Source organism: Mesoplodon bidens, assembly GCF_964165515.1.
Source record: "Mesoplodon bidens genome assembly, chromosome: 3".
NCBI classification, from domain to species: domain Eukaryota; kingdom Metazoa; phylum Chordata; class Mammalia; order Artiodactyla; family Ziphiidae; genus Mesoplodon; species Mesoplodon bidens.
Window position 1 is genome coordinate 91161594 of NC_138178.1, and position 23200 is coordinate 91184793.

A 23200-nucleotide genomic window follows, 5' to 3' on the forward strand; every position below is an offset into this window, starting at 1 on the left:
TGTATGTTAAAGTGTGAGAGGCAATGCTATACAGCCATCCATTGATAAAGAGGGATTGGAAGGAGGCAAGACAAAAGGCAAGGAAAGACTAGAATGTAAGGTCCCTAGGGCACAATCTGTCTTTTATTAACAGTTATATCTCCAGCATTTGGCACAGTATCCAATACCTAAGTAAATATTTTATGAATTAATAGAGAAGAACACCATCCTAAAGCAAGGCAGTGGCAAAAGAGGAAGGAACCAATCAGATAAATAGTTAAGGGTCAGAATCAACGAATTTAGTGACTGTGATGATTAATTTTATGTGTCATCTTGGCTAGGCCATGGTACCCAGTTTTGGGTTAATCACTAGTCTAGTTGTTGCTGTGAATGTATTTTTTGTTTATGATTAACCTTTAAGACGCAGATTTTGAGTAAAACAGATTACCCTCCATAATGTGGATGGGTCTTATCCAGTGAATTGAAGGCATTAAGAAAACACACCAAGGGCTTTCCTGGTGGCTCAGTGGTTAAGAATCCACCTGGCAATGAGGGGACACGGTTTCGAGCCCTGGTCTGGGAAGATCCCACATGCCGTGGAGCAACTAAGCCCGTGTGCCACAACTACTGAGCTTGTGCTCTACAGCCCGCGAGCCACAACTACTGAGCCCGCGTGCCACAACTACTGAAGCCCCCGTGCCTAGAGCCCGTGCTCCGCAACAAGAGAAGCCACCGCAATGAGAAGCCCGCACGCCGCAAAGAAGAGTAGCCCCTGCTCGCCGCAACCAGAGAAAGCTCACACGCAGCAACGAAGACCCAACACCACCAAAAATTAATTAATTAATTAATTAATATTTTTTTTAAATGGGGGGCTTCCCTGGTGGCGCAGTGGTTGAGAGTCCGCCTGCCGATGCAGGGGACACGGGTTCGTGCCCTGGTCCGGGAGGATCCCACATGCCGTGGAGCGGCTGGGCCCGTGAGCCATGGCTGCTGAGCCTGCGCGTCCGGAGCCTGTGCTCCGCAACGGGAGAGGCCACAACAGTGAGAGGCCCGCCTACAGCAAAAAAAAAAAGAAAAGAAAAGAAAAGAAAACACACTGAGGACTTCCCTGGTGGCACCGTGGTTGGGAATCCACCTGCCAATGCAGGGGACGCGGGTTCGAGCCATGAAGATCCCACATGCCGCAGAGCAACTAAGCCCAATGCACCACAACTACTGAGCCTGCGCTCTAGAGCCTGTGAGCCACAGCTGCTGAGCCTGTAAGCCACAGCTGCTGAGCCGTGTGCCACAACTGCTGAAGCCCCTGCGCCTAGAGCCCGCGCTCCGCAACAAGAAAAGCCACTGCAATGAGAAGCCCGTACACCGCGATGAAGAGTAGCCCCCGCTCTCCACTAGAGAAAGCCCACGCCCAGCAACGAAAACCAAAAATTAATTAATTAATTAATTTTTTTAAAAAAGAAAAGAAAAGAAAACACACTGAGGAAAAAGGGATTCTGCCTACAGACTGCCTTTGGACTCTGCAGCATCAGCTCTTCTAGGGGTCTCCAGCCTGCTGACCTGCCCTGCAGATTTGAGACTTGCCAGCTCCCACAATTACGTGAGCCAATTTCTTTTTCTTTCTTTCCTTCTTTCTTCCTTCCTTCCCTCCTTCCTTCCTTTCTTTCTTTCTTTTGCCGTGCTGCACAGCTTGTGGGATCTTAGTTCCTCAACCAAGGATTGAACCCGGGCCCTCAGCAGTGAAAGTGCCAAGTCCTAACCACTGGACAGCCAGGGAATTCCCTGTGAGCCATTTCTTAAAATAAATCTTTCTCTCTATATATACACATGCTACTGGTTCTGTTTCTCTGAATAACCCTGACTAACACAGTGACTGACTGGATATGGAGGAGGAGGGGAAGGGAGCAGTAGAGGATGATGCCTTTGGAGATTGAGTGGAAGTAACATCCATCTATAGGTGCTCAAGTCCAAAACCTGGGAGCTATCCTTGCTTTCTTCCTCTCACTTACCCCTTAAATTCAGTCCATCACCAATGTCTGTGAATTACTTCCAATATTAATCTCGAATCCATGTCTCTTGCTACCACCTTAATCCAAGCTTTCTCTAGGCTGTTCTACTATAATATGCTTTCAATTGGTTTTCCTTCTTCTATTCTTCCCTCTCCACAGTCCATTCACTATACACCAGACAGTTTATTTAAAAAATGTAAATTAGATCATCACACCCCTTCCTCCTAGTTGAAATCCCTTTAGTGGCTTCTTGGTGTTTGTTTGTTTGTTTGTTTTGGATTTAAATTCAACTCCTTATGATGGCCTACAAGGCTCTGCATAATCTGACTCCTACCTCCCACCAACCCCCTTATGATGCCATTCCCTCTCATTAACATCATTGTAACTGGCCCTCTGAGGCTACTAAGCCTTTTCCTATTTTTGGACTTTGTGCTTGCTATTCTTTCTGTCTACAGTGCTCTTTCCACACCTTTACATGGTTGGCTTTTCTTCCTCCAAAATTCAGATGTTACCTTTGTAGAAAGTTCTTCCCTGATCTCCCTCCAGCAAGGGGCCTTGCCCAGTTACTCATCTTGTCACTCTGGTTTTGTCATAGCACTTATCACAATTTCTAATGACCTTGTTTCCTTATTTAATATCTGTTTGGAGCACAGGTATCTTGTCTGTGCTCTTTGCTACTGTATTCCCAGTGCCTGGCATGTAGTAAATGCTCCGTAAATGTCTCTGAAGATGCCTGAATGGTGTTTCTCATCATAATAAGGAATGAGGATAGGTTAAGTCTTGGCCACACAGATCTTGACATTCCTCTGAGGCATCCAAATAGAAATGTCTAGTATACATTTGGAACTAGAGAGGTCTGAGCCACAGATAGAGGATTAGGAGTTATCTGATGATGGGGGTGGATGGAATCAAGTGAAGTAGAGGCCATCTGAAGATAGGATAGAATGAGAAACCTTGAAGGACATCAACATTTAAAAGTAGCCAGGAGAAAAAGGTATATAAAGGATAGTAAGTTAAAAAAAATTTTGTATCCTTCCAATTCTACTACATTTTTTAAATACAAATTTTAAAATACTATGGAATATAGTATATTTGAAAATTCACTGTTGTAAGTCAGGAGACCTGAGTTCTAAACATTCAAATGATCAGATTATATTGAACTGAACACTGGACACTTATGGTGAGGAGTGGGGAAAGCTCACAATGATTTCTCCTTTTCTGGAAATAGTCCTAGTGTACAAGAGTAGGTGGGCTCCCCAAGCCATTCTACTCCCTTACCATAGCTGATTTGCGAAGGGGGGATCAGAAGCAGATTATCTATGAATCTAATGAAGCTGTAGCTTCAGGGCCCCTCATTGCACAGGCCCCTTCCATTCTTCAAGAAAGCCCTCCAAATTGTATATGCTTCAAACTGTATAAAATCTGAATCTGCCCCTAGGTGGGATATAAATAACCCAGTGGAACCATCAAATTATCTGGTAGCTAGTCTCCGAAGATGGCCCTTTAATGAATAGTATCCAAGCCCTTATGTAATTTTTGAGTCTGGGGTAGCCCTATGATTCATATTTAACCAGTAGAATAGGACAGAAGTGACACCCAAGGCTAGGCTATAACAAGCCTTGCAGCTTCCACCTGTGCCTTTTGGAATGCTCACTCTGGTAGAAGCCAGCCGCCATTTAAGAAGTCTTACTACCCTAAGATTGCCATGCTGTTTCAAGATAACCTTACAGAGAGCCTGTTTAGGGAGAGAGAAGTATTCAGCCAGCCCCTGGCTGTTCCAGATTATCCCAGCAGAGATGCCAGACACGGGAGCAAAGAAGTCATCTTGGACATCCAGTCTAGTTGAACCGTCAGATGATTCCATCCACAGCTACTTTTTTTTTTTTTTTTTTTTTTGCTGTGCAGCTTGTGGCATCCTAGTTCCCCGGCCAGGGATCGAACCCAGGCCCCCTGCAGTAGAAGCTTGGAGTCCTAACCACTGGACCACCAGGGAATTTGCAATCCACAACTACCATTTGATTGCAACCACAGAAGACCCCAAGCAAGAGCTGTCCAGTTGAGCCCAGTCAGCCCACAGATCTGTGAGAGATAACTTATCTTAAGCCTCTTAAATCTTGAGGTGAATTGTTATACAGTGATAATGGAAAGATTCTCTTTCCCAGGACTTTAGAATTTGGAACTCAAGACTCTCAGGACCTGGGAGTTGGTGGCAGATGACAGCAGCCTGAAGGAAAGACCTCCTGATGAAGTGATGATTTCCCAAGCCACCTTAGTTCCTCTTGCCTTCCCTTGAGGTCCAGTTGTCCAGCTCTTCCTTAAATGCCATGAGGTACCCCAGTATCTTTCCAGTAAATTCCATTATTGGCCTCAGCTAAAATTTTTAACAAATACATCTTAGTAGTCTTATCTGCAGATAAGAAATCTTGAGAGGCTAAGCTCTGCTATACTTAAGTCTGTTTGGCACATAGTGGGCACTTAATAACTGTTGAATGACTGCATGAATAAATTTCTAGGCAAAACTGGGTTTTTTTCTCAAAGAAAAACTCGCCCATCAGGCCATTGTTTCTCCTCATGAAAGGTAGTCTCAAAAGAAAATTAATACAGCTGCACCCCAAAGAAAGCTGCTTTTTTAATATATTACTAGTAAGCCCACAGCATTATAGCAATGAACTAGGAAATAGTAAATAATTGGCTAAGAAGGCGCCAGATTCAATCAAATATCCCAAGGTGAAGACTCAGGAAAGCAAGACTGTGTATTTCTGAAGTGGTAATACAGTCATCTGTATTTACTTGCCTGAAGATGTTCTAAGACAATGTATCTTCAAACAAACAAAAAATGTTAACAGAAAGAAGGTGAAATATAGGGGAGGTGAGGCCAAAGAACAAGATTTTGACAGTCCCCAGAGAAAAGGCTAAGCTGACCTGCAGACTTCTGGCAGATACCTAGTAGAGATGAAGATGAGGGCATCCTGTTGACTTGATATTAGACGTTATGATTCTCTTTCAGTAGACCTTCTCTCTGGTTCTACCCTTACCAAGCTGGCATCGGATTGTGATTTAGTTTCATAAGGAGGTAAATGAATGGAATTGATATTTGGCCTAAAAATTAGTGTTTTGTGAGTTTAGTTAGTGTGAACCAATTCCTCTGCATTTCATCAATTCTGAGTTGCACATTCAGAATCAATTTTCTGGACTTATAAATTGAAGTCCAAACTTTGAAATATGAGCTCATTCATTATGTCATGTATGTATTCAACAAATAATTATTGACGGCCTACCCTGTACCAAGTACTATTCTAGGTTCTGGGGTATTAACTTCAAGGTATTAAACCACATGCAATTGAAACTAGGGTGTGAGAGTTGGAGGTGCTATGGAAAAAATACATGGGCTATATATATGCTTCATTGCTAAATTTTTGAAGCAGAAATTTAGAATAGAATTTATTCACAGAATTGTGCATGCTGCTTTTTGAAATAAAGAAGCCGGGAGACAACTGTCAAGAACTCTGTGCTGGAGACTTCGATTATTCCTTAAAACTAATCTGTGATCCACACACTAATCTCTAGGGAAACCCTATAATCACACATAACACTATTCCCATCTTACAGATGAGCAGAGTAACTGATCAGTGTTTGTTGAACAAATTAACATTAAAACCTCTGCCTTCAAGAAGCTTCATCATTAAAGCCATAGGAGAGTAAACACCAGCAGAAAAGAAGCAGGGCTGCTTATGGCTTATTTTTAAGTGAAGTGCCTTAAAGCACCAGACTCAAAATCTCATAAAGATGAAATTAGGCCAGGCTGAGGAGGCGGTTTTAATTGCAAATAGCACCAGATTAAAACTCATTTATAGGGACTTCCCTGGCGGTCCAGTGGTTAAGACTCCGCACTTCCAGTGCAGGGGGCACAGGTTCCATCCCTGGTTGGGGAACTAAGATCTCACATGCTGCCCCGCTTGACCAACCCCCCCCCCCCGCCAAACACTCATCTTTAAAATACCAAAATCACTGATTTGATTTACGTGATTTGATGTAGAAACAACTAATGAGTTTTTTCAATTTTAACCCTCCTTCCCTAAAGAGCCTACCCAAGACGTGAAATGACAGCACCTGTTTCCTTTCAACCCCCGTACATTTTCCCGTACTTAACCTTTATATGGTGCCATAAAATCCTAAAGTACCTTCCCATTTCTATCATTAAGCTGGGCAAGCCATACTTTCCCTAGAACTTTACCAATCTCCGACCTCAGATTGCCCATTACGATGCTAGCACCCAATACGTTAACCATATTATCGTGGAGAAAGGAAATTCTTTGCGTGGAACGAGTTAGGTCAACATCTGTATTTCTTCAAACTGGTCTCCCACTCAATCTATTCCCTATTCAGCAATCAAAGTGATATTTTTAAAACAAATCTGATTATTTACCCCCTTGCTTAACTTTACCCCCTCCCCCAACCAAGCCTGGCTTAATATTCTTTCAATAAATGTTCTACAGATCTCAACTTAATACTTCTTCAGCCAATCCAAGCCTGACTTCAGATTAGATTGTGTTATTAGCCCTCAAAGCCAGTCTTTTCTTCATGTTCCTTTTCCCAGCAAATGTCAGTCTCCACTGCTAGCCTGTTAGCTTGAGAGCAGTGTCAGGTTTGCTTTCTTCAGCCATCCACAGAGCCTAGCATAGTAAGGCAGTGTTTTTAAACGACTTTTACTGTCATCAGGAAGGCTACCTACAGCTACCTTCAACAATTGTCATACATCAAATAGAACATTAAAGCTCAGTATATGGGAGCCACTAAAAGCTCTAGTTCATCTGGTTCACTGATTACTAAGAGACTTCTAACTCGTCAAGTCCATTTACATGAGTCTGCTACCCCAACTACTTACTTCTCAAGCCATTTAATACTCACTCTTTAATTTCCTCATCCTCCATTTCTTCCTTCACAGTTAGCATTATTTTCATCCAAAATGTTCTTAACCAGGGGTCCCCAACCCCCGGGCTGCGGACGGGTACTGGTCGGTGGCCTGTTAGGAACCAAGCCGCACAGCAGGAGGTGAGCAGCCGGTGAGCAAACGAAGCTTCATCTGTATTAACAAGCTACTTCCCGTCGTCGCTCGCATTACCGCCAGAGCTCCTCCTCCGGTCAGCATTACGGTGAGTTGTGTAACTATTTCATTATATATTACAAATGTAATAATAATAGAAATAAAGTGCACAATAAATGTAATGCGCTTTAATCATCCCGAAACCATCCCTCCCGCCGCCACCAGGCCGTGTTAAAATCGTCTTCCACAAAACTGGTCTCTGGTGCCGAAAAGGTTGGAGACCGCTGTTCTTAACAATCAATCATAGGTGACCGCTCCATTACCACTTCTCCAGTCTTTCTTTCCAGACTGCTTGCTGCTCATGTCTTTCTTAAAAAAATCTCCCTGACATCTGTGGTATTAAAATAATCTGATTCTACTGCTCATTTCTGCCCCCTCTAGCTTCAGACATCTCCCAACCCCCTGTATATATCTCACACACCCTCAAGAAAATTAGCTGCTTCAACATTTCAGTTCTGGTAGTTATTTGTGTACACGTTTCACCACCCATTTTACAGATGAACAAATTAAGGATCAGAGAACTCCTTTGTCTAGTAAGTGGATGAGTTCTTAAGTTCTTGAATTCAGGTCCTTTGACTCTGAACTTTCCTTTTTATTACCCATACTCCTAAATCAACTATTCCCAACTCCAGTCATTTATTTCTAAAGGCCTACTGCAGTGGCATTCAAACCAGTCTGTGCGCATTACACTCCTTTGAAGCTCAGGGAAAATAGTTATCAAGTCTCATCCCAGCCAGGAACTGGGGGTGGGGGTAAGGAAAATGAAGAGATGTTGGTCAAAGGGTACAGACTTCTAGTGGTTTGAGGATCTAATGTTCCAAGGATCTAACGTATAGTATGGTGACTATAGTTAGCAATACTGTATTTAAGTCTCATCACAGAGACTGGGGTGGGACCAGCTTGCTATTTTGTTGTTATACTGGTTCAAGTTACTTAGCCCATTACATCAAGTATAATTTCATTTTAGCTCACCATAATCTGGTTCTTTCTTGCCATTTTATCTCTACTTTTTAAAGCTAACCACTTCATTATTCAGGTTTTATGCAACTTCTGCACTTCTGGTAGTTCCAGAAATTAAGAATGTTATTCCTCCTAAAGTCATTACTTTGAGTAATGGTAATTAAGAGAGCTAGATTCTAATCCCAACTTTGCGATCTTGGGAAGACACTTTTCTAGACATATTTTACATCTGTAAAATAAAGATGTACACTTAGAAGACGGAATTTCCTTCTAGTTTAAAACTTGGATTGTTAAACTCTAGGGCCTAGTTTGTACCACAAGCTTTTGCACTGAGTTAATATATTCTTTTGTAAGAACATTTTGTTGGCTACATTCATTTTATAAACTAGGGAAAGCTTTGTATTTATGTACAAACATGATTATACAAAAATGCCAACGCCTTGGGAAATAGCCTGTTGTAATGATACTTGAATTCAAGTCTCCTAGAACAGCTGTGAGGTCTTGGGTCACAGCCCTCTCTGAGCTTGTTTCCTTATCTGTTCTTTCCATATCTGTAACCTGCTCTACGTTCCTTAACAGATCATCAAAAGAGAAAGCAATGTGAAAAAATTGTGTGCTTCTAACAAAGCACTATACAAATATAAGTTGTTAGATATTATATTGTTTCTAATGGCTGATAAAATATCACCAAAGAAAAGTGCTTCCATAAAAGTTTTATTTATCCCCACAACAACCCTGTGAGGTAGGGTGATCAGGGCATTTGAAGATGAGAAAACTAAATCTACATTACTTGTTCACGGCTATACTGCATAGTAAATATGTTGAAATTAAATTGAATATTTTAAATGTCCATGACTTTATATTGATTCATGTGGAAAAAGGCAGAGAGAATATTAACTCCCCCCTACCTTAATGCCAAAAGGACACTGCCTTGAAAAATCCCATTTCAAAAGATGAAAGTAGTATTTCATTGCTTATTTCTACAAAGATTTATAAAATAAAAAAATAGTGAAATATTTTAGTTAATATATATAATGGTCTCATTCAGGGATATGTCCTTCAGCTGTGTATATGATCAACTATTCCAAGTGCTAGAAAATGCAAACTCTTAAAAAGTATGAAAGACATGAATGATAATAAGCAGTAACCTCAATCTTCTTTATTATTCCTCCATGCATCTTGAATAAGTTCTGTGAAATCTGGTCCCAGTTAAAAAAAGAAAAAAGAAAACTCTACCACAAAGAGATGTCTGGTAAACTTAATTTTGTTGCCTATTCTCAAGTCCCAAACCACTGTCACATTAAGTAAAGTAGTGATTTCCCAAATCTATGAGAATCACTTGGAGAGCTTTTAAAAAATACAGAACTCTCAGGCCCCACTCTAGACCCAGTGAGACAATTTGGCAGAGGTCAGGCCTCAAGAATCTGTATTTCTAAAGCTCCACAGAGTAATTCTAATGAAGAGTCAGGTTTGGGAACCAGTGATATATTTTAAAATACTAATAACTAATATAAAAACCATAAAGTAAGTATAAACTTGTTGCTCTCATCTCCCCTTTTAAAAATTCCTCAAAACACATAACCCCGGAACTCTTGCCTCCGGGCAAGTAATTTCAATTCAAGATACAGAGAAACATTTTATAAAAATGTATCCTAGTGAATGAGACTTGGATTCCAATAATAATTTAAGTAGCATTTAAATATAAGATACTGAGTTCTGTGGTTCTTATTCTGAAATTTTAAAATGTATTTTATACAGGTTCCTAGCAGGCTTTTAACTCAGGGGACGACATGAAAAGTAATGACATAATCAAGCACATAAGCACTGAAAAAATACTATACTCAAAAACAGCTCATGAGAGGAATAAGAAAGTGAATGAATGACAACCTAAGGCCTTTTGGCCCATACATTTTTGTTCCCAGTCCACTCTTCCCCTATAAGGGGAAATAAAATAAACATTCTTTCCTAGTTACTTGGCATAGTTACTTGGTGGGTGACTATTAACACTAAGTTAATTTAGATACACAAGATTAAAAGAGATAACAAATAAATACCTAGGAAGACAAAGAGAAGTCAGGTCAGAAAACCTTAACTAGCTAATGATGTAGTATATAACACCATCATGTTAGGACAATTAAATGAAGGCTTCAGTGTCCTTTACATTTCAGCTTTATGTGATTGACACAAGACGTGGAAAAGATCTGGTCCTTGTGAAGAAGTCTGTGCTCGCTGCAAAGATTTGTAGGGATAATGAAATGCTTTCTTCATTGATGAGATGAAGTCTCTGTTTTTCAGTAAGTTGACTGAACAAAACAGTGAAAAACAAACTTCTTTAGATGGTTGAATGAAAGTAATATCTAGTTGAAAAAGTCATTGGCCAAAGATAACTTTAAAAAAATGACTCTATGTTTAACCATCCCCCCCAAAACCCAAAAAACAAACAAACCAGGAAAACCAAAGTAATATAAAAACACAACGTACACATCCATTTTCACTGACAGTTACAAGAAAATAGCCATTTATAGAAGTTACAATGCTTTCAACAAATCCCCCCAAAATTTTGGGAAACCAGATAAAGCCATCGGGTAAATAAATATACACACTAGCTAATATAAAACAATTTATGCTTTGAAATTGTTGTCAACTCTCTTTTAAGACCCAAGGAGAAATATGGTGCTATAAACCTGATTAGGGCTCCATATATTACACGGAATTAATAAACACAACTGATCAAAACATCCTAACAATAATACAAATATTTAAAAGAATGTCTTTAAAAGTCAGACATTTACCACCGGAAATATCACAATTATAATATGTACTTCAGAGTCGTAATGTGTATATAGGTCACTTTTGCTGTGTCCTATCAGGTATCCATCTCTCCTGCATTTACTAGTCAGTTTTTAAGAGTTCATGTTTTCTGTGTGAACTGAAGGGGCTGGGCACATCTCAACTGATAAACACCTCCATTTAACTAATGGAAATGTTTAAGGTAATATCTACCAACAGATAAAGGAAAGAAGGGGTAATAAGAGAACACATTTCAAAGTGGAGGAAGCTGGATAACTGTCTCTATAACTTATTTTAAATTTTGTATTAATAACAAATTTAAAATGACTCAAATCAAGTAATGAAGAAAAATAGACTGAATTGATCTCAAGAAATTTTCTCAGGCCATATAAAATTCTTCCTTAGTTTATTTCTTTACAGAATCTTGTTAGGCTCGATTCATTTGTCAGTCAACTTAAAGGAGCTCTCCTAGGAGGGGATCAAAAACAGCTTTACCAATAAAAGATGATTAAAAGTTGTTTTTAAAGTGCCTATAGGCACAGTGGTATATATAGGTGCTTACATTTCCCTTTTACTTGTGGGAAAGCCTGTTGAGACTGTATTTACTTAATCAGAAAAGCTTTCAGCAATTATAACGCAAGCTGAAAGTTTAGATCCTGTATAGGTTTTGGGGTTTGCTGTTTGAACATAAAAAGGAAGCAAGGAGAAATGTAACCAGGTTCACAATTTTGAGCAAGAGCATATGTAAAGGTAACATATGTACATTTTATTTCAAGAAAGACAGAAGACAAACAGCATAAAGATGCCCAGATGCCCTAAAGATAAATACATTTCAAAGATTCTCATTAAAATGAATCTGTAGTATTTTTTTCCTGCAAGCAAAATACCTTTCTTTAAATTAAAAACAAACAAACAAAAAAACCCCAGTATTCTGAATTGCAAATGCTTTTGCTTTTTTTTTTTTGCAGAAAATCTGCCATGATTATTTTTTTAATGAATAAGGATTTTCCACAAAACAGGCTTGCTCTACATGCTAGATTTTTAAACAGTTCAGTGACACAATTTGCTAACTACATACACAACAGATAATATAGTAAGAAAACACTCAACCTGATGAAAAGTTAAAATCTTCATTAATACACTGAAAATTGACATAACTCATGCCTTTAAAATCAAAAATACAAAAATTAAATGTTTTCCTAAAAAGATTTCCTTATTTTAAGGATTCATTTGAAAATGAAGCTGCATGTAATTTGTACAATAAGTTGTACAAGTAAACAGGTAATATACATAAAAAATTAAGTGACATACTCCTCAATTATCAGTTGTCCACCTTTAATTTCCAATACTGTACTTTCTTAACAAGCATACAAAATATCAAACTTCTCTTTAGAAAAAGTGCCGTTCTTTGACATCCTTTACACAAAAACAGTCTGAGCCTGTGGCATGATAATGCAGTTGAGAGGCAAAGCATACTAACTTTTACAAATTCTACCTTCCATAAAAAGCCTCCCGAAAGAGATTACACGCCACTATAAAAATATCAACCTCTTGTGGTAGCTGCATTAGAGAACCAAGGCTTGAAGACTATTTTCATATAGCATAGAAAACCACTATGAGAACATATTCACTGCATTGGTGGCTTGGGAGTTTACTGTGCCACAGGATTATGCATAGCTACTGTAAGGTACCAAGACTGTTACACAGAGTTTTAACTGATTGTAACTGAGAGCATAACAGAGGTACTACCAGCCCATGCAAAATAACTAAAAATACTGAATCACTGTGCTGAATACTTCATTCCTGGAGAAAACCAAAGGCATCAGTAACCAAATCAAGCCCAACAGGTGACCAAACTTATTCTCCTCAAAGATTGGTGAGCACAGTGAAGTCTGAGGTATACCTTTTATCCATCAAATCTGTGTGCCACTGCAAGATATTACCACTTGGGAACACATGCCATCACAATGGTTTAAATCTTTTGAATATTAGTCATTCATATATTCTTATCTACCCAGTCTCTTGATTTTTGAAAAGATTTCACCTACAGTAGAATATTACAGAAACAAAATATAAATGCATGTTCTAAATGAAACTTACATGGACTAAAAGTAGAGAATATTTTTAAACAAATATACAATATGCAGGCAGACAAAGCAGGAAAACGGCCATTCAAATGTATAATAAAAAACTAAAAACTGACTATTTCCAGAGAACTATGAAGCGCCTCAACTAAAAGGAATGCATAATGAAATTCTAATCTAATACAGGTCAAAAATGTAAAAAGGTTATAAACCTTAACAGGAAAAATAAAACAACTTTTACTGGCCATTCCTGTTGAAATGAGAATTTTAAAGTAACAGAAAAGTGGCTACAAACCCACTTAGAGCACCAAACAGAGAGAAAATAAAAGTCCATTTTCATCTCTGTTATTATCATAAAATCCTGTGTGACTACAGGTCAAACTGCTGGTGGCAGAAACAGAATTCTTTATAAACTGCAGATGTCCTGTACATAAAAAAATTTCACTGGAAGTTGCACTAGTTCTAAAGACTCTTCTGTTTTAGCCTACCTACTGTATGTATTCAATCTGAGATAAAGTCTCTTTCTGTAACCCTTGATTATTATTGGGCACCAAGATAAGAAAAGCAAGACGGGGTACAAAAATGCAAAATTTCAACAGTAATGGCAATGTTTTTGTCTTAGTCCAAAAGGGTCCTGCATTCTCTCCCCCTTCAGTGATTTGACAAGTCTTTGTACTTAATCTGGGGGCAGCAAATCATGCAAGCGAAATCGGTCTCTGATGTGAGGTCGAACATCTTCATTCTGTGTGGAGAAATAGACATTTTAAAAGCCACGTAATTTCAAAGACGTGATCCTCATAACATTATGAACATTATTACTTTGCAAAGAAACTATACCACCATTTATCAATATTTTATAACTTACATTATTTTGTTTGCCAAATAAAAAGATACTACACAGAAGCAGTTAAATTTAGATTAAAAAAAAAAGCCTGTCATTAATGTATTAATTTTGTAAGAACAATTATGCAATAAGAGGTCAAACCAAAAGACAGGTAAAGCATTAAGCCAATGAATTCTACTTTATATAGTAGTTTTAAAATTAATCCATGGACATAGAGGAAAAAATTCCCAGAATAAAGTTTCAGTGCCATAAGCATTAATTCTAGACCTGAACTACAAAATCAATTCAACACAACTAGTTAATGACAACTAGTTAGCAAGAGGAAGTCTGGTAAAATAAAACATTCGATATATAGATTTTTAAATACTGATAAACATAATTTTAATATAATTTATAAGTTTCAAAAATGCTTGTAATCTTTTTTCGATCTCTGCCCTAATGTCCCACCATGTTGACTTAAAGTTAGTATACATAAAGCAACTGAAAAGATTTATTTCAATAGAGTTAAAGCAACAAAAACCTAACCAAAAGATAAATGATAAGATATACTTACCAGTTCTACTAGCTTCTCCAGAAATGGAATCAATTTTAGAAGTTCATTGTCATTTTTATCCATAAACCAGCTTTCTATAGGGATTCCATTAGATAGCTAAAGTGAAAAATAAGTAATTAACTCTTTTCATTTACATTTTGCCTACTTTGGAAAAGCTTAAAAAAAAAGAAGTAACAGATTTTAGTAAACATTAATCAGTAACTTCCTTTGAAAAAGGAATGCCATCAGAGTTTATGTCTGTCATATTCTTTGACAACTTAATAGTGCAAGAGACAGATGTTAAGGAATGAACTGAAACATAACTGGTTTTTCAGAGTAATTTATTCTTAGTGTATATAAAACTTAATAAGAAATATTCATTAAAACAACTTTTGCATTAACATAACTAAAAACATTATTCATTCAAGAAATATTATTAGTCAATGCTAGGCATTTTGAATAAAGGAATTTTACCAATCTCAACAGAGAATACTATTAGAAAGCATACACTCTTACACAGGGACTGTGTCCCATTATTTTATTCCCAGCAACTAGCAAGATAACCTGAAACATAGTTGGAACATAACAAATTGACTCAATGGTATTTCATTGGTCTAAAAACAAAAATACAAACCATATTTGTTTTATAATAAATATTCTCTAGGATAAAATATCTTTTAACATTTACGCAGAACACTGTGTTTGAGATGGAGGATAACTGAAATTATTTACAAACCAATTCTTAAAAACATTATTTCAAAATGCAAGTGAATAAAAGTAGTGACCTAAACTGAACATACTTCAATACCACATGCAATTTTTCCCCTTGTATTCTTTTTTACGTTTTATTATGGACATTTTTGAAACAGAAAAGTTAAGGGCAAATCTTGTTTCATCTACACCCAACCCATTTTCCACCATTCCAATTCTGCAATGATTTATTCTGAAGAAAATCTCAGCCATATCACATAAACATACTCATAATGTAAAATATATCTTGCAAAGATGGCTCATCTCTTGTCTGTCTGTCTTCTATCTATCTATCTATCTATCTATCTATCTATCTATCTATCTATCATATGCTGTGCTGTGTGGCCTACGGGATCCTAGTTCCCTGACCAGGGATGGAACTTGGGCCCTCAGCAGGTGTAGGTGCTGAGTCCTAACCACTGGACTGCCAGGCAATTCCCTCCAGTTGAATTTATATTTCTAAGAATCATTGACAAAGGGTACAAACACATTGACAAAATAGTCTAAGAAAATATTTTGAAATGCCAAATCAAACAGACCAGAAGAACATGGTTAAGCTATTCGTAATTCTGAAACATGTTTACAATTAAATTACTGATTTAACAAGAGATAAGAATGCTATTAAATGATATATATCTTATAGTCCCTTCTTAGGGATTCACTACTTCAGATTTACATGTATGTTGTACTTCATTTAAAAGAAAAATTTCCACAAGGAATATACTAATTTGGCATTCCTAATTCTGAAAGATGACACTAAACAGGGAAATTCCACCAGTGAAAATTCTGTTGTCCCATCATATCTTTTGGCAGCATTTGTCTGAGTTTGTTTAGCAACCCTCTTCCTACCTGATATGCAAAGGCTTGTGGTGAGTTGTCAATTATTATAGTTTTTGAAAGATCTCTTCCAAGGATATTTAAGTCCTTTATATAGTTTCCTTGTACACAAACACAATGTTCGCGGAAAAGCCGGTGCCTAAACATAAGAGTAAAAACAAATTAACTAAAAAAAAATATATATATATATATATATATATATATATCTGTAAAAAGCACAACATATACTGAAACATATATACAATACACATACCATAGGCTTTACAAGTTAAGCCTTATCATTTTCTCTCACAAAGGAAATTCAAATACAAGTGTGGGCCTACGCTTTGGGCTACAGTTCTATTATAAAAATTCTTAGCAATTATTGAAACCTTACAACCAAATATTACCATGCCTTAAAGAACTCTGTTTTATCCCAAAATGTTATATTAAATGATAAAGAGGGATTAAAAACTCTGTAAATTGTTTTTGTAATTTATTTACCCAGGAAAGCTCAGCTCAGATGCAGCATCTGGTTGTCATCGAGGTCCTGCTTTTTAACCAATTTTCCAGATGGTTGACTGAGGCACAAGGAGGTCAAGTGACTTGCCCAAGGTCACACAGTAAGTCAGTGGTTAGCCCCGCATTGGAACCCAGGATCCTCCTGGCTCCCAGTCCTTTGCTCTAACCAGAAGACCACACAGCCTCCCTATCCCTGCACATGCCAGAACAGAAAATATAAGAAGGAATGTATCCGTGTTGGCATTTTAAAAAAATGTTTTTAGTTTCTCTTACAGTTTTTGAGGAAAGGTGCAGAGGCCAAAACATTCCATCATTTCAACTTTTCCCAAACACCATCTTTAATTGCATGCGTGCGTGCGTGCGTGTGTGTGTGTGTGTGTGTGTGCAGGGGTGAGAGATCATTTGAAAAAACAAGGATTGAATGAAAAGATGAATTCAGATTTAAGTATTACAAATGTAAACTGATCTTTCACCAATGAAACTGAAAAATGCTGTATCATTTTAAAAAGCTATTAAGGGTTTATAATAATATTTATATACTTGTAATAATTAATCTCCATTTAGCACTCAGAATATTAGTTTCTGAATGTTACTAATAACTGATACAGATTACCTTGAAATACTCCACTTGCATACATTAATTAATTTGGTTGTTTGGCTTCCTTGTGTCTTAATCCCAGTATACAACTTTTCAGGAGCTAGGGCTTACACATACCTATATTTTGAATTATCCAATTTCAAGAAAGGGGCATTTTCTACCAACAAAATCTGTCATAGATCTAACAACAACAAAACTGATATTTTAATCAGGGCCAATGTTGATGGAAAAGCAGAAGAATTTTAAAACCAGACAAAATGTAGTATAAACAGTTCTTTTTCCCTTATTGCACAGGCTCCGGATGCTCAGGCTCAGTGGCCATGGCTCACGGGCCCAGCCGCTCCGCCGCATGTGGGATCTTCCCGGACCGGGGCACGAACCGGTGTCCCCTGCATCGGCAGGCGGACTCTCAACCACTGCGCCACCCGGGAAGCCCACAAAGAATGCTTTTAATTAAATGTTCATGAGTTAAATGATCACCTACCTCTGGAAGGTTTAAAGACAGTCCTACTTTGAAAAAAATAAGACTAGGCAAAAGAATTTAAGTCCTGGTTGGACCTAAATAAGATTCCATATTTTATTTGTATAAACATTTAGATATGAGGAAATTGAAGAGTCAGGTACAGCACATAACTGCAAATCACTATTGATAACTCTTCTCCAATAGCAGCAAATTCACCAGACACAGGAGACAGCTGAATATATATATATGGATACTAACGATTATTTTAATTAAATTATACTAAACCTCTTCCAGTTATTCAGGAATCTGAGGGTCAATAGAATGTATTTGCAGTTTTAGAAAGAAACTACTTTTGCTAGTCATCAAATTTGCATTTGGACTCAAGGGATTTAGAGATCATAGGAATTTCTGAGTCTACCTTGTCACCAACATAGATGATTCCCTAAAGCACTCTAACGCATTCAATATACTGTTCAAAAAGTTTTTCCTGTTTTAACTTTTTCAAAATACAACTGGATAAAACAAGTTTAAACTCCCAAACGTGTACATTTTACAAAACTAGTTTAAAAGAGGGGTTTTAATTTGTAACATAATGGTGTGACTATGATTTGTCCCCTAGTAAAAATGAAAGCTCCAAGAGGGAAGGGCTTGTGTTGCTCACCACTGTTCCCTGGAACATTGGAGGTGCTGAATAGAAATCTTCAGAATGAATGAAGTCATCAGAGCAAAATCACTTGTATACTTTTATTAAAGTTAGGTAAAATGAGCATAAATTATAATATACTTTTATGAAAAGAAAATACCATTTTCGTTTGTGTGTATGAAGCTTGCTGATATGGAAGATAAAATGGAAACTGACTACAGGACACATTTTGATCTTTTAGATTAAAAAAAAAAAATCACATTCTATTTACAAGGGAAAAATCTCCTAAATGTGGACATTAGGAAAAGCCTTTCATCATAGCGGAAACCACTCAATAATACAGGTACTATTAACAGTAGAAATTAAGTTTAGGATTTTCCACTAAGACAATATGGGAGAAAGTATTCAAGACAATGAATACCCAGCTATTAAAGCTTTTAGGAGCCTTTTGTGGCATCTCTCTCAGCTCTTGATCAAAACTCAAACATTAACTCCTATACCTTAGAGGATGCAGCAAGATTGCTGAGTCTTGGTGTCTCACTTCAGTTGACAAAAATAATGAAACTAATTTTCAAACTGTTTTAAATTACCCAAGGCACTCCCACCTAACCAGGAACACACTGCATCTGCTGGATCAGGACACACACAAGGAACTGAGTCCAGATCAGGATAACCTGAGTGACTAAACCAATTGCAATTTCCAATTAGATTTCATGTAACATTTTCTTTCCATGGAAGATAAATTTGCTCTTGAAAAAAGCAAAAGAGTTTAATTTGATCCTTTTTGTTAAAATTAACTTTTATTTCTCTAAGCCATTAAAAAGATGACAACACATGCATTATCTGAGACAGAAGTGAAAACATCATGCACACAGTGAAAAATTCCACATACCCCCAATCTCCCCCCAATCCCAAAAGAAGTGAGGATACAGATGTACAAGTGAATAAATACATTTGATCTTTGTATCCTTTAAAGAATGTCTGTCTGGAGTTAAATAATTAGGAACTGTTAAAGACTTTTGGGGTTTAAAAAAAAGTTCACTTATTTTCCCTATTTAACACACAAATCTCTCTATATGCAGCCAACTGAAAATGGCTATCAAAATTAAGTAGAAGCATAGTAATTTCATAGATCAGTGTGACAGACATTTCCACTATTTCTTAATTAAATTTACCTGACCAGTTGCTTTTTAGGGTCTAGTATGTTCAGTAACTTGTCTGCATACACCTTCTTAGAAGCAGTAAAAAGAATGATCTACAAATTCAGGGGAAAAGAAGTAATCGTTATACATGATCTAAATATGGGTACTATATTGAATAAAATAAAAATACTTATATAATTAGCTTAAGTATATTTACCTCATACATCTGAGACATTCGTTCCAGGAATTCCCTGAAGAATGGTCTTAATCTCACGTAAACCTGAAAAAATACAAAGATAGGCTTCAGCAAACAAACATATAAAACAGAAACAACTTTTTTATAAGATATGTTCTAACTTTGGATATAATCTAAAAGTTCATATGTTAAAGTAATACAAAAGTTTACTAAGTACCACTCAACCAAATATATTTCACATATACCAAAAGTTACTTAAAACAATCTTTTGGTAGGGTAATAATAATCGTTGGTAATCATTTCACTTTTTAATAGTTAAATAGCAGCATATAATATAATAGTACTTCATGGAATATAATTTTAATAAACATTTAAACTAAAAATGGCAGGTTTCCTTCTGAGATTTTGATCCACCAATTAGCTCCATCTTCCAGCCAGGTAGCATCCATCCAATTATTAGGCAGGCTGTATATCCACCTCTAGCTGACCTGTCTCAATGACCTTCCTCAATAATTACTCAGAATTTCTTCTTAACAATCACCTGCTAAGAGTACCTTATTTTAAATTTCTATTAAGGTAAATAATGTTCAAGAAAGAGATGTCTGGATTGGTGGGTTTAAATAACTGGAATTTTTCAGAAATCAATCTTGTTCTATACTTACTGATTCAGATGTGATATCTAAATTAGCACTACTGGGCTACTTGAGATAGAAAATATAAGTCAAACACACCAGTTATCAAAATCAACTGACAATATCAGGAAAGACTACAGTACCCAAATAACTGACTTAAATACATTCTTTTCTTATTTCTGTCTTCTTTTTGCCTAAATTTAATGTAGCTCTTGTAATATACTCAATATTCAAAAGGCACAGAAATATATGCCATGAGCAACCACTAAAACTAATTTAAAAAAGAATCCGACTCCTTTAAATTGTATTTATTTTGTGACAAAAATTTATAAAAAGAAAAGTTTGTACTCTACTCAAAGGTGATTATTAACATCAAAAAACATGAACAACAAATACTTATAGAATGCCTATGCACCAGATTCACTTGATTCAGATTTTTTTTAAAAAGCTGTGGTGGCAACAAATTCAAAATTTAGGCTTCATGGAATTTAATTTTGTTGTCAATACACATCTAAACCAAAATGCCCTTATGATAAAAATCTAGTTCTAGGAATGTTTTAGGGCAGAACAGGGAAATCAGGCAAAGGATTTTAGGAGGTAGGGACTATGTACTACCAGTCTTTGTAAGTTCTAAAGCCCAAAGGGCATAAGACAATGCCAAATATATAGTAAGTACATGATAAAAATCTGTTAAGTAAATTAAATATAATTGCCTGAAGTTAAGCAATATAAACAAAATAGAGAAAGAGAGGCAAGACTACATACTACACAGGGACAACTACTGAATTTCCTTAAGAACTGATCACTTGTGGAACACAAATTTCAAACATTAATATGCTAATAATATCACTCTATCCCTGCCTACAGGCTAGAATAATAAAGGTTTACTCATTTTTAAGCCTATTAGGCAGTTTATCTCAGAATCTTGACTAATCAAAAACCAAGTAAGCCACACACCCCCACCCCTAGCAAATAAATATGATGAAATCCTTAGTATCCAATCCCTATCACTTAGGATGAGGTACAAAATTTTTAACTAGAGTTGTGCTTCTAATTAATTTTAACATTTACATTGTGAAATATTTGGTATAGTTTGGTTTAGTTTTCAACACACCTTATTTGTTTGGTAATCCAAGTAACCTGATAGATTTACATATATTACTACCTTAACTGACAAAAACCCACAATTCGGTCAATACTTTTTTTCAATTACCTTATCTCATGGAGGATGATAAACCATAAACCATCAGAACCTTCTGTTTATTGCTAAGAAGGCTTATCAGTTAAATGCATTTAATAACCAAAATTACTTCATTTTTGCATATGTATAAATGTTTTCATTTGCTTTCAATATCCCTGCTATCACTTGCCCCATATTGTAAAGTAAAATAAGCAGGGCCTCTACAATTTGGGATTTGTCTCCTTTGAACACTAAAACACTTCCACTGTAAAGGAATATTTCTATTTAAACAATATTATCTAAGCATAATAAGTGGAGCACTGTACAAAGGTGACATTTTCCAACTTCTTACACAGTGACTTCCAGATTATGTCAAAACTATAACTTCATTATGCATTCTACTACTTTGACTATACTTAAATATAAAACACATCTTAAAATTTGATATTACTTTCGTAATATACCTGTTCACTGGGGATGAAAGGTGGCACTGAGATAGGGGAATATAATGCTAGAGTGTTTCCTTACCATGAGAATAGAATAACTGTTGACTGTAAATGTTCCTATTTCAGAACAGATTCACCATTTGAAACACAGGAAGGTGTTTCAGGATTAAAAGACACAGGCAGAAACTGAGATGGTTAGCGGGGAAAAAAAAAAGGAATGTAGAAAGGTACAAAGTAACAGCAAGCCAGGATGTGGTTGGGACCACAGGAGGTTCTGCCATGTGCTGAAAAGGCAAAATCTCAGAAAGAAAAATAGAAATAGAGACATAGGGCTTCCCTGGTGACGCAGCGGTTAAGAATCCGCCTGCCAATGCAGGGGACATGGGTTCAAGCCCTGGTCCGAGATCACCACACATGCTGCGGAGCAACTAAGCCCGCGAGCCACAACTACTGAGCTTGTGCTCTAGGGCCCGTATGCCACAACTACTGAGCCCGCGTGCCGCAGCTACTGAAGCCCGCGTGCCTAGAGCCCGTGCTCTGCAACAAGAGAAGCCACCACGATGAGAAGCCCATGCACCGCAACAGAGTAGCCCCCACTTGCTGCAACTAGAGAAAGCCCGCACGCAGCAACAAAGACACAACACAGCCAAAATAAATAAATAGATAAATAAATAAAATAAAAAATTTATAATAAAAAAAGAAATAGAGACATAAGGCCAACAGGGTCTAACTCATTTGGATGGATATATTAAAGCAGAAATATATAGAAGTTAAGAAGCACTAAGCACTGTCCAGTAGGAAATAAGTAAGAACAATTTTAAGGTATGTATAATACAGTGAGACTACAATCACTTATTGTATTAGGTCAGAGATACACATACAGATACATACATATACATGCCTCCAAATGCTTCAAAATCTATTCCACAGATGCTCTTAACTCCATCTTTCTTCTCCTAACCTTCTCGTAACTAAGATTCCTGTCCCAAGCTGCCTACTTCCTATTTTCTACATTCTTCCACTACTTAGTACTTCAGAAACCATCCTTCTTCAAACCTGCAATTCTTCAAAATGATGTAGTCTCTCAAATGTAAGTCTAGGCCATAAGTTTCATTTCAGGCTGGTATACATATATTCCTCCAAATATACAGCAATTATTCTATCTACACAACAAATAGTTTTAATCTATCACTAAACCAAATATATTTTGAAAAAGTCAAAGTTTTAAAATAATGCATAATACTATAATAATGAACAATTGTTATACAAGAATACCATAGCCAAAACATGTCTTAAATAAGACTGCCTACTACCCAAAGATGTTCATGTTATGAAATGTTTATTATGTAAAATTTCTGTACATTTCATGCTCGTGACTCCATTTTGTAACTGGAAGTTTGTACCTCTTAATCTCCCTCACTTACTTCATTATATGTTCATGATGTAAACTTTTAAAACAAAATCTACTAGAATAATGTCTGCATAATAGTGATAATGGAACTAATCTTGTATA

General features: G+C 36.8%; 1 protein-coding gene across 2 annotated transcripts in view; it reads right to left on the reverse strand.

Moving 5' to 3' along the window:
* Positions 1-10433: 10433 nt before the first annotated feature.
* Positions 10434-23200, reverse strand: part of CTDSPL2 (CTD small phosphatase like 2) — a 71464-nt gene continuing 58697 nt past the window's right edge. For both annotated transcript variants that reach the window (XM_081229618.1, XM_081229617.1), the window contains exons 9-13: positions 19451-19513; positions 19267-19346; positions 15899-16025; positions 14321-14416; positions 10434-13665 (exon numbers count right to left, since the gene is read on the reverse strand). In XM_081229618.1, the coding sequence (XP_081085744.1) occupies positions 13600-13665; positions 14321-14416; positions 15899-16025; positions 19267-19346; positions 19451-19513 (432 nt within the window). In that variant the 3' untranslated portion in view covers positions 10434-13599. The remainder of the gene's footprint in view (positions 13666-14320; positions 14417-15898; positions 16026-19266; positions 19347-19450; positions 19514-23200) is intronic.